The sequence below is a fragment of the Phalangium opilio genome, unplaced genomic scaffold (genome assembly GCF_054372755.1).
Source record: "Phalangium opilio isolate 3A_F unplaced genomic scaffold, DU_Popi_V2 ptg000011l_1, whole genome shotgun sequence".
NCBI lineage: Eukaryota > Metazoa > Arthropoda > Arachnida > Opiliones > Phalangiidae > Phalangium > Phalangium opilio.
In genome coordinates this window covers 6,974,417-6,986,386 of record NW_028324147.1, presented here as the reverse complement: position 1 = coordinate 6,986,386, position 11,970 = coordinate 6,974,417, and the positions used below count along the sequence as shown (strand labels likewise).

The 11,970-nt window shown below is 37.0% G+C and overlaps 2 protein-coding genes across 5 annotated transcripts; both read left to right on the top strand.

Annotated features, from left to right (window-relative positions):
• Positions 1-201: 201 nt before the first annotated feature.
• On the top strand, positions 202-3,345 carry LOC149710148 (uronyl 2-sulfotransferase homolog pip-like). Its single transcript, XM_089859610.1, has 7 exons — positions 202-599; positions 754-965; positions 1,033-1,112; positions 1,918-2,068; positions 2,127-2,233; positions 2,825-2,988; positions 3,173-3,345. The coding sequence occupies exons 1-7, from the start codon at positions 437-439 to the stop codon at positions 3,331-3,333; spliced, it is 1,038 nt and encodes a 345-aa protein (XP_089715736.1). The 5' UTR covers positions 202-436; the 3' UTR covers positions 3,334-3,345.
• Positions 3,346-3,959: 614 nt separating this feature from the next.
• LOC149710147 (tumor protein p63-regulated gene 1-like protein) lies at positions 3,960-10,817 on the top strand. Of its 4 annotated transcripts, none has more exons than XM_089859579.1 (6): positions 3,960-4,462; positions 4,556-4,662; positions 6,099-6,193; positions 6,304-6,480; positions 7,166-7,366; positions 8,513-10,817. In XM_089859579.1, the coding sequence occupies exons 1-6, from the start codon at positions 4,204-4,206 to the stop codon at positions 8,874-8,876; spliced, it is 1,203 nt and encodes a 400-aa protein (XP_089715705.1). In that variant the 5' UTR covers positions 3,960-4,203; the 3' UTR covers positions 8,877-10,817. The 4 variants fall into 4 exon arrangements, with proteins under 4 accessions (XP_089715705.1, XP_089715710.1, XP_089715702.1 ...); XM_089859584.1 differs by having other exon boundaries at positions 3,962-4,462; positions 4,553-4,662; positions 6,102-6,193; XM_089859576.1 differs by having other exon boundaries at positions 3,968-4,462; positions 4,553-4,662.
• The last annotated feature ends 1,153 nt before the right edge of the window (positions 10,818-11,970 follow it).

Below are 11,970 nucleotides of genomic sequence, written 5' to 3'. Positions count from 1 at the left end.
TAAAAAAAGTCCCTTTAAAATCCGTTTTGTCAAAAATGAAGGTTTTGAGATTTTAACTGATATCTGAAATCTGGTGCGCAAAATTCATACTTCGCTGTATTCCTACAAATTAATATGTTTTCAAAAGCTAAATTCTCATATTTTGCAATAATTATTAATTACTTCAAATTTAACACTAATTAAATTGTATTAAAAAAAACATCCTAGGGCCTGATCAACCTTTATAATTGTAATGGTATTAGACAGTATAGAGCTGCGCTTAACATCTACCTTATTGTATCCGATGACGCCTGAATAAACTATAAATTAATAACCCAATTCGCTATGAGAGAAATGTAAACCTATTCACCTATTTCCATATGGCAGCAAAAATCAACTACATCCGCGCATGAAAGTGCAAACTAAATAACAAATCGCGTATCAAAATTGGGACGAAATGTTCAAAATATATGGAAAAGGAATCAAACGAAATATTTTGTTTACCTTAATAATATTTGAGTTAATTTTGGGTCTTAATTACTTAACGGGGATTGTGAAAATTCAAATTGAGAATGGTAACTTCATAATTATAAGCGAAACTACTTCTGGAATTAAATCGGGTAAATATCAATTAAATTTTCTAATTAACGCCAATATGTTAATAATTCTTTTTTTGTTGTTGCGGTTGTTGTTTATTTTAATTTTTCATTTAAATTTAAATTAAAATTAAATTAATGCCTATATGTTAATATATTTTTGTTTATTTTATTATAGAAATACCGGATGAACAATTAAGGGATGATTTTTCACGATTTAATAACGAATCGACGTTTAATCGCCAAGTTTTAATATTTAATCGAGTTCCCAAGACAGGCAGCGAAATGTTTTCTAGATTATTGACAAAATTATCTAAAATTAATAATTTTACAAATTACGGGTATGTGCCTGGAGTGTCAATAACTCGGCAACTGGAACCTAACAAACAAGTTAGTAATTTGAAATTAATTAATTAAGATATTAAAACCATTAATTAATTAATTATCTTAATTTAAGGTTAAAGTTATTAATGGATTAATGAAACTCCAACAACCGTTTAGTTTAAATCAACACGTATTTTTCTTAAATTTCACAGAGTAAAATAAAATCAGTCCGGAATTTATTTATTTAAAAAAGTAGGAATGAATAACCGACGGCGGAGTAAGAAAAAAGAGGCGTGTCTTATTTTCAAAGGCGACCGAGGTTAATGGGGTACCATAAGTTCATAAGATATGTTCCATAAGTTTGTCACTGGTTACAAACTGGAGCTTGTCATGAAGTGAATGAGGTAAGCCATTGATTCGAGGTAAAGCGACGCCTGGTGAGACGCTGTCAAGGCTTAGTATGTACAGACTAAATAGGAAGATGGACTGCAAAACGAACCTATAGAGCTATATCAGTTGAGGAGGGGAAACGTCACAGTTGGGCCTGCCAATAAACGGAGCCGGTTTTCATCTTCCCTCCGTGCGGGCCGCTAAAGAACTCTATGCTAAATTTCCCGCACAATATGGCGCCTAGGCGCGGACTGGCGAAACCCCGCCTCAAAAGCTCTCCTTTCCCCCCCGAATTGAAATAGCTCTATAGAGTAGTGGCACTCCATGTTAATTTCTCATAGAGCGTAACGTAGCCAAAGGCAGAGAGGTGCCATTACTATATTGTAGTCAATTCTCGCTTGTCGTTCTCGAACTACCTCGAGCTGTAAGTCTCTAGCATTACGAAGTATAGGCAGTGCCATGCTTATGGAACATATCTTATACACTTATGGGGGTACGTAATTCTTTTTCGTCGTCTACGAATAGATTAAATTGATTCCTGCTTCATTTAAAGAAATTAAATTCCTGATCAGCTTTTCTACAAATTCGCAAATTAATTAAAATTAACCTGAACTTTTAACATCGATAGGTTAGGTTATAAACCCCCACTCTACATAAACATGATTCGCGATCCAGTGGAAAAAATTATTTCAAGGTTTTACTATTGGAGACAACCTTCGAGTACCATGTATAAAAAGATCAAAGACCCGCAAATGCCGAAAGAAGAATGGATGAGTATGGTAATTAGTCAAATATCTCAAAAATAAGACAAATTGTAACTATAATTCTATCTTGAAGACATACGAAAAATGTGTAGAAATAGACTATGAGGAATGTAGATTTGAAACTGGTATGGAAAAAGAGTTAACTATACCGTATTTCTGCGGACATGACCCAAGATGCCAGTACGTTATGTTTCGTCACTTTAATTTCATAGTTTTAAATACCATAAGTTTATAAGATACGTTCCATAAGTATGACACTACTTAGAGGTGGGGTGGCGTAGCTGTTAGCGCTTTCGCCTCGTAGCAACAGGATCCCGGACTGTGGCACCGGGTGAAAATCTGGGAACAAATCCTTCTGCGTAGAGTTTGCAAGTTCTCTCCCCGCTTGTTAAAAGGAGTTTTTATCCGCGGTCTAACCCGGTTTCTCCTTTCCATCAAAACTTGCAGAGGGTAACGGTAATAGTTAGTATTGGGGCGCTGTAGGTTAGCTGTGGCATAGCTATGCATAATAAGCCACAGGCTAGTTCGAACTTTGAGAACGACAACTTGTCGACAAGCGAGAATTGACTACACTCGGTTAAATTGCAGTTCATCTTCATATATAGTTTGTACTAAGCCTTTGACAGCGCCTCACCAGGCGTCGCTTTACGAGAATCTATGACCTACGTCACTTAAAGACAAGCTCCAGTTTGTAACCAGTGACAAAACTTATGGAACATATCTTATTAACTTATGTAAATACTTAATCACGGACTTTTTTTGTGATTTAAGAATACTTAACGATAATTGGGCTCTTAATCGTGCCATTGAAAATGTGGATAATTACTACGCGGTCGTGGGAATTTTGGAAAACCTCGAAGAAACTTTCCTAATTTTACAAAATTCTATTCCAGAATTTTTTAATAATGTACTTAGGACTTATTTATCATCAGAAAGTAAGTAATTAAACTAAATAATATTTGAACGCCTAAGATAATAAATTACTGTAAAAATAATGAAAAATCGTCATTTAGTCTAGAGGTATCAGGGAATTTTTGGTTTCGCAGTAGATCCAAGTGCAATTTTGCCTAGCACAGTATAGAACATATCTGCTCTAACGAACCCATTATTTTTCAATAGAAAGAAGTATAAATGTAACGCCAAATAAAAGAAGTGTACGAACTGACGTAAAGGCAAAATTGGCGGCAAACTTAACCAACGAATACATTTTCTACAATTATATTAAAAACCGATTGCTTCTGCAATATAACTACTTAAACTTGGGCAACTCAAACTCTTAAGCGAAAAATGTAGACGACTACTTGTAAATTAAAATGATTTTAATTAAAATTTGTGAAAAATATCTGCTTACCCCAATATGCAAAATGGCAAGTTTCCCGCAATACAACCTATACAGGGAAGTTCTTAAGAGGCGCTGGGACTCTGTGAGTGTGAGTACGAATTTGCGCTCAGGTATTTTGTTGTAGCGGGACCCTTATTGTTGGGATTCCCAATTTGGAACGTTATGTTGGGGTTTGGACAGGGGAAAATTGTCAAGGTTTCTCGGTAATTCTTGTTCGAAGAAGCTAGTTTAATTATCTCTTAGTTTACATCTACTTATTATTTTATTCAGGTTAATTTCGCGGAAAACGTATAATTTATAGGAAACTAGTTTTTAACATTTTATGGAAGATCCCCTAGATTTCAACACCCTAGAAAAGATGAAAGTCCGAATTGACCAATGAGAGACCTCTAAGCACCCAAGTTCCCAACTCAACCTATAGAGAAGCCGCTAACCTAAACGTCGACAATACAGGGTACGATGATGAGTTATCCATAGACATCAGAAAATTGAAACCATTACAACAGAAAAAATTCCAGTCTTTCTAGATACCATGTACGCGCGAATTACAAACTGATATAAACGGATGCTTGATAGCATAGACATATATCGCTTGGTACGGCTCGGGTACAAAAATTTAACCTATTTTGCATGAACTGCAACCTTGAGTTTAGAAACAATTGTTTGAACATCTATGAAGATCCTCACTCACGCGAGAGGGGAAGCATAGGCCTATACGGGGGTGGAAAGAATCGCGTATTCGCGTATTTCGATCGGGCGCGTAACCCAGAAGGCGCGCGCTATATGGGAAAGTGTCGGCTCTTTAAAAATGGCAGATTTCAAAGACGTGAAACTTAGCGAAGGAGGCGAAAAAATAAATCCTAGCGATGTCGAAAGATTAGACGATTACCACGAAGCCGAATTTCGAGGTGCAACGCTAAGTTTATCCGAGGAAGAAAGTAATTTGCAAGAGCAACAACGAGGGAGCAATAACATCGAGAATGCGGTCTTGGCTTCGAGCGGCGCGACGGCTACTGCAGCAGGGGCAGCTGGAGGCCTCGGTCCGACCAGCGTCGTTCCTAATCAAGGTATTCTGTCCGGTTGCGGTTTAAAAGCATTATCGCGAAGTTATAATAAGTTTGTGGGAATAATTATGGCTCGCTTCCCACTCGCGATAGAAGACAATCGCAATTCCAATCCGGCAGAACCCACAGGGGCCCCCAATCATCGAACTTCGTCATTCAGAGGAATGTCAGCTGAAGAAATAAAGGAATTCTTTGCTGTCAGGGTAGGAATTAACTCCACAAAAATATGTTTACTGTTTAAATGCCTATTCAAAGTTGTTCTTGTCAAACTTTGTCTCAAAGTTGTTCTTGTCAAACTTTGTCTCAAAGTTGTCCCTATAATGTTACTAAACTATCATCAAACTTTGTCTCAAAGTTGCACCTATAATGCTACTAAGCTATAGAGTAATAGCAGTTTCCCAGCTTTAACTGTATTAAGGTCTATGGGCAAATAACATGGGCTGCCACTAGTCTATCGTTAAACTTTGTCTCAAAGTTGCCCCTTTAATGTTACTAAGCTATAGTGTGTTACCACGAACTTTGTAGTGACGTCACATGCTCTTATCTCTTACCTTATTTTCAGGCGACCATATTGGCAGTCGCGAGACGTCGTCAGCTTGGGCAATACAAATTCGGGACCCAATATTGACGTCACAGTTTTTCCCCCCTAGCTTCGTGGTAGCACACTATAGAGTAATGGCAGTTTCCCAGCTTTGACTGTATTAAGGTCTATGGGCAAATAACATGGGCTGTCACTAGTCTATCGTTAAACTTTGTCTCAAAGTTGCCCCTATAGGGAGCTAACAGTTCTGACCCTGAAACGTCACACCCTTCTATCTCTAACTGGAGTTTCATCCCCCCTAACGGTTGGAAACAGTATTCTACGTGCAAAAATGCCAACCAGAGAGGGGCTGCGTGACGTCAGACTATCTCTTCCCCCTAGCCAGTTGTTAGCTCCCTATGGGCAAATAACATGGGCTGCCACTAGTCTATCGTTAAACTTTGTCTCAAAGTTGCCCCTATAGGGAGCTAACAGTTCTGACCCTGAAACGTCACACCCTTCTATCTCTAACTGGAGTTTCATCCCCCCTAACGGTTGGAAACAGTATTCTACGTGCAAAAATGCCAACCAGAGAGGGGCTGCGTGACGTCAGACTATCTCTTCCCCCTAGCCAGTTGTTAGCTCCCTATGGGCAAATAACATGGGCTGCCACTAGTCTATCGTTAAACTTTGTCTCAAAGTTGCCCCTATAGGGAGCTAACAGTTCTGACCCTGAAACGTCACACCCTTCTATCTCTAACTGGAGTTTCATCCCCCCTAACGGTTGGAAACAGTATTCTACGTGCAAAAATGCCAACCAGAGAGGGGCTGCGTGACGTCAGACTATCTCTTCCCCCTAGCCAGTTGTTAGCTCCCTATGGGCAAATAACATGGGCTGCCACTAGTCTATCGTTAAACTTTGTCTCAAAGTTGCTAGCCCCTAAAATGTTACTAAACTATCGTTTAACATTGACCCTGTAATACCAGAACAGAACTAAACTAAAATTTACCCAAAAAATAATTCCAAAACTTAATTACCTCCAATATAAGTTTACGTTGCGTCTGACATCGTTTCTTTCTGTCACTTTTTCCATTACAAATATCGTTGCAAATTTAAAGCAGAGTGGTGCCTTAGATAGCGCCGCTGATCAGTGCAGGCCAGTCATCCTCGAAAATCTTGATGGAGAATTAAGAGGCACCTGGTTGTTGACAGAGTAAGAAAAACCGTTACATTCCCCATAAAGATCGATAAAAAACGAAATCATTTAAAAGTACATCGAAGAATGATTTGATGCTTATTAATTAATTAATCAAAATTGGTCAGAATCGATCATTGGGACAATGAAAAGGAGCGCATCATATTCTTGACCGACTACAGTTTATTAGTCCTGAAGTACGATTTTATCACGCTACGCCTATTAGACTACAAGCGCCTACACTTGAAAGAGTTTGACAGTATCGTCATCGGAGAATTGAAATACCCTGACAAATCTCTTATGCCGTAAGCTACATCCTATATTTAAATTGATAAAAAGAGGGGAGGGGCCACAAACCCAAAAGCTTTAAGTTTAAAATTTTGTTTTATTAAAAACAATTATAATTATTACCATTTTGGTTTTGGCATTTTGCGATACATTGTGGCTGTGGCTGATTTAAAGGGAGGGTGAAGTAGAAAATCAAGTGATTTTTTATCGATTCTTCTACTAATTATAAGACCAGTCTGCACTTAGTGAAACATTCAGGAAATATCTCTCTCCGAATGATTTTAAAATTATTTCAAATTAGGTTCAGATTTTAATTAAGGATAATTTTAAAGAAGGACTTCCGACCAATCGCGTAACGCCCTGCCTTTTTGTTAACAAAATTCACGTGGCACGCTCCGTGTCTCGCGCCACGATTATCACGTCGCGCACGAATTTTATCAAATCTCGTGATAAATTTCATTCAACACCGAACGTGCCACGAGAATTTTGTTAATAAAAAGGCAGGGCGTTACGCGATTGGCTGGAGGTCCTTCTTTAAAATTATCCTTAATTAAAATCTGAACCTAATTTGAATTTTAAAATCATTCGGAGAGAGATATTTCCTGAATGTTTGACTATGCAGACTGGTCTTATAATTAGTAGAAGAATCGATAAAAAATCACTTGATTTTCTACTTCACCCTCCCTTTAATATTAAAATCAGGAAAATTACGGGAGCGGTGGATTTCATCAAGGGTCGAGTTATTCCCAAAATTCGTCAGGTTCGAACCCCCCCTCACGAGGGCGCCCCCATCGTCGCCCAACCTCCTCCTCCGCCACAACCACCTCAACCTGAACCTCCTCGAGCGGCCAGCAACGCTCAAGAAATTGGTGGAATAGATGGGATATCGACAACGGCTGCCAGGTTGGAGATTTCCTTCGCAGCATGTTCTCTGGCTTCTTGAATACATTACCATCTTGTCTTTCTTTCTTGTCGTAGAAATTATTATTATTTGCGGGTTTTTTTGTCATTAGCACATAATCACACGCTTCAGGGTTTGTGGTGGAAAATTTTATACGTTTTCCACTAAAGAAAGATGTTGTTGTTGCGTAGTTTAAAACACTCCAGCATGATTGATTGCTCTGTTATTTAGAACTGAATAAAACACAAATTATGCTAATGATTAATTAATTAGATTTTAAAATTAGTTTTCTAAATTATTCGTATATATGATTATTGATTAAACAGGAAAATTCAGGTAAAATAAATAACATTGTTTTAGTGGCGTCTGCTAAATCGAACCAGACTGTTGGATTCAACCAATAACAATGGGGTAAGTGGTTCGGACTAGCAGACGCCACTAAAAAATAGCGGATGGCGCAGTAGTCCTTGATTGTTTTTAAGACTAAAAGGCCGTTCTTTTAAGGTATAATGTTAATTAAGTTACCTGAACTTTTCTCCTTTAAAGGGAGGGTGAAGTGGAAAATCAAGTGATTTTTTTTATCGATTCTTCTACTAATTATAAGATCAGTCTGCATAGTGAAACATTCAGGAAATACAGTCTCCGAATGATTTTAAAATTCAAATTAGGTTCAGATTTTAGGGATAATTTTAAAGAAGGACCTCCGACCAATCGCGTAACGCCCTGACTTTTTGTTAACAAAGTTTCTCGTGGCACGTGGCCCCGTGTCGAATGAAATTTATCACGAGATTTGATAAAATTAGGCGCGCAACGTGACAATCGTGGCGCGAGACACGGAGCGTGCCACGAGAATTTTGTTAACAAAAAGGCAGGGCGTTACGTGATTGGTCGGAAGTCCATATTTAAAATTATCCTTAAAATCTGAACCTAATTTGAATTTTAAAATCATTCGGAGTTGGTATATTTCCTGAATGTTTCACTAAGTGCAGACTGGTCTTATAATTAGTAGAAGAATTGATAAAAAATCACTTGATTTTACTCTTCACCCTCCCTTTAAGTTATAAGAAGGGTTTGAAATGAATGATTACGTCTGAAAGTTTACGTCACTGTTTTAAAACCTCTAAATTCGTAATTTTTGTAATTTATAGGCCACGCAATCAAATTGGGGTTCGTTGCATGTGGAATCAGGGTCAACCATTGCCTTTCCTGAAAAATTGGAATCCCTGGAGTCGGGAAATACCTTGGGTGACTTACACCTCTCACCCGTTAGCCCGACAAGAAGCTCTGCCCAAATCTAACTACGATATCGAAGACTTTGCCCGGAAATTAGCGCAAACTGTGGAAAATTTGGATCTTACTAAAGCGCCTCCCCACGACATGCTAACTCCACTCAAGACTTGCGATATCGAATATCAACCAATTTTAATTGAGAATTACGCGGGTATCGTCGCCGCTTTTCACAACGCTAATGACTTTGGCTTTTTTAAAGCTCGAGGAAAAGTCAGTTTCTGAGACAACTAACAAAAAATGTCAGGTGAGAGAGAGATAATTAATTGTAATTAATGCCAGCCTATTAAAATAATATCAAAAGTATAATTGAACCTCAAGCGAAAAATAAAAATAAAAATATTTATATTATCGATATATATAACATTAACCAATCAATACAATATTGGTTAATCAAATTTAATTGTTTATTATGCAAAATTGGATTCAATTAATCTTATTAATTAATTTAATTAATTAAACTGAACGTAAAATAATTGAAGAATTCTAGTCGTGGTTGATTGGTGGAAAAAATTTAAACTAAATATTTAATTTTTCATCTCAAAGACAAAAAAAAGAAAAAATATTTTTAAGTGTTTGACTGTGTCACTACTACCGTATTTAAATGGGAAATTAATACTTGTTAATTAACTTAAAACTAAGTTAATTTAAATTAAATACAAAGTGGCTTAATTGTTACCAGTTTTAAATATACGCGCGCGAAATGTTTAAAAAAAAATTTAATTCTAATTAAAGCTTCGAAATGAGACCAATTTAATTAGCCTTATTCCTGGATCAGCGCCATCTACCCATAGCGGCGACTTTGAGAACTACTGTAAGCGGCTAGCCAATCAGATGTCGCTAAAACCTGGTGACGTCAGTGACGTGCACTCTCTGCCTCTGGTTCTTACCAAAAATTAAATTACGTCACCAGATTTTAGCGACATCTGGAGTGGTTGGCTTGCCGATTACAGTAGTTCTCAAAGTCGTCCTGATCAGCGCCATCTACCCATAGCGGCGACTTTGCGAACTACTGTAAGCGGCAAGCCAATCAGATTTCGCTAAAAACTGTTGACGTCACTGACAGGCGCTCCAACTTGGGGTCTTACCAAAAATTAAATTACGTCACCAGATTTTAGCGACATCTGGAGTGGTTGGCTTGCTGCTTACAGTAGTTCTCAAAGTCGCCGCTATTGGTAGGTGGCGCTGATCAGGAATAAGTTTAGGCTAAATATCTGTCTGTAAATAACGTTGTTACGGTAATTCATTATTTTTGTCACCAAATTATGATGCAATTATTAATTTGTAACGTTATAAAGATGAAAAATTAAATTTATAAACTTTGGACATGGTCATGGTCATTAGATTAGCTAATTAATGTATAAATTATGGTAACTAATTATCATTAATTACTTAATTAGCTAATCCATGAATTGAAGTATTTTTTTTTTTTTCAAAATTCGTCATATTAACGTGACAAATCTTTGTGGCCCACAGATTTTAATTAATTTAATTGGTCTCATATATTCAAGCTCGCTCTAAAGACACTTAATTAACTTCTCACTAAATTAATAACTCAAAAATTATTCCTTGGCTCATTAAAATCACTAAAGATTAGTACTTAATTAAATTTTGTTCCTGATAAATAAAAATTAAGTAAGTAAGAAATACACTAACGATAAGGCCATGGCCATATCTTGTTGAAACGCCTATTTCATGATGAAAAAAATGGTCAAATGGTCAACAAATATATAAAAATTGTGATAGTGATAACAGTTGCCAAGTTAAATGAAATTAATTAAAATTAAACAACAAATTAATGGAAAAAAAAACATTTAAAAATGATGAAAAATTATTAGACTAAATGACAACACTAATTAATGGGCATTATATCGTTGCTAATGATCGCTTATATTTAAGCTAAACCATTTTAATTGTTTTTTTTTTTGAAAGAAACAATGAATGAAATCTCACTTTTTAAAGGCTTAAGAAAATACAATCAAAGATTTTAAATTAATAATTAAGAAACGTAATATTTCAGATTGTTGTGCGTCGTTAGCGAAACCAAATAATAATATTGTTGTTTGATATTTCTCCAGTCTATTTCAATGTTTATATTTAATTATAGTCTGTTATTTTTTAGTTTGATTTTTCTTCAGAGTTAATTAATAAAAGGCAATTAAAATATCTTATTATTATTAATTTAAAACATTCCTTGTAACTATTTAATTGTTACATTAAACAGAAGTGCTCGAAAATTAAAAATGTGTCAAATGTTTTACTCACTTATGACTTACCTGATTACTTTGGAAGTTTTTTTTTTTTTTTTTTTTTTGCCACCTACTAACACTAGTGCTTAGCCGTCAGGCCTTGAGCACCAGGAAGAATTGAGCGGGAGACCCTACGCGGCCCAGCACTGACGGGGGCCGCTAGGTCGTATGTGTATAAGCAGGGAAGGAAATGAGGTTTACTTGGGAGGTGACGGAAGGTGGAATTGGGGTAAGTCACCTCCGGCGGACACGGGACAGTCGGCACCTATAGGGTAGGATCGCCGACATGTGTCGTATTCCCTCAAACTTTGCCGCCCAGAAGCTTGGCTTACAGGAGTGCGCCACACTCCCGGCCTTTGGAAGTTTGGACTTTCTTAGTGTTCAACCTTAGAATCAGTTATGGCCGCCATTTCATGCGCACGTGTACAGAACTGAAATGAACTGTTAATGACGGTATGGTATAATGAAGGAGTTAATAACTTCGTAGGTTTTAACTGATTCATAAGTTTATAAGATATGTAATGTTCCATAAGTATGACACGTCCTATAGTGGGGGAAAAATTTCGTCTGCTACGAAAATTGGGCCTGCCTTTGAGTGTAGGGCGGCCATTTTATGAGGGTTTTCTCTATGGGCAAATAGCATTGGTGACGTAGCCATTAGCTCTATACTTCGTAATACTAGAGGCTAGTTCGAGGACGACGCGAGAATTGACTACACTCGGTTTTGCAGTCCATCTTCCTATTTAGTATGCACTAAGCTTGACAGCGTATCACCAGGCGTCGCTTTACTAGAATCTGTGACGTTCCACCGACGTCACTTCATGACATGCTCTCAGCAACCAGTGACAAACTTATGGAACATTTCTTATGAACTTATGCTTTAACTTATGGAATATGAACTTATGCTTTAACATACAGAGTGGAAACCTTAAACGCCAACCGACTCTTATATGTAGGTGTTGTGCAGGGTTAATGTTTAAGGGCCTTACAGGCGCTGGTAGAGAAATTAAATCCTCAACACAAAGGTTTAATAAAGATATTTAAATAATGCATTATGAACACAGGCTTTT

Bases quoted from the DNA above. Each gene is read 5' to 3' on its own strand.
- LOC149710147 (XM_089859576.1), top strand. From the start codon at position 4,204: ATGGCAGATTTCAAAGACGTGAAACTTAGCGAAGGAGGCGAAAAAATA. The intron at 4,663-6,098 runs GTAGGAATTAAC...GCAAATTTAAAG, and splicing joins AGGAATTCTTTGCTGTCAGG to CAGAGTGGTGCCTTAGATAG. The intron at 6,194-6,303 runs GTAAGAAAAACC...AAAATTGGTCAG, and splicing joins GGCACCTGGTTGTTGACAGA to AATCGATCATTGGGACAATG.
- LOC149710148 (XM_089859610.1), top strand. From the start codon at position 437: ATGTTCAAAATATATGGAAAAGGAATCAAACGAAATATTTTGTTTACC. The intron at 1,113-1,917 runs GTAAAATAAAAT...TAACATCGATAG, and splicing joins TTTTTCTTAAATTTCACAGA to GTTAGGTTATAAACCCCCAC. The intron at 2,069-2,126 runs GTAATTAGTCAA...TCTATCTTGAAG, and splicing joins AAGAAGAATGGATGAGTATG to ACATACGAAAAATGTGTAGA.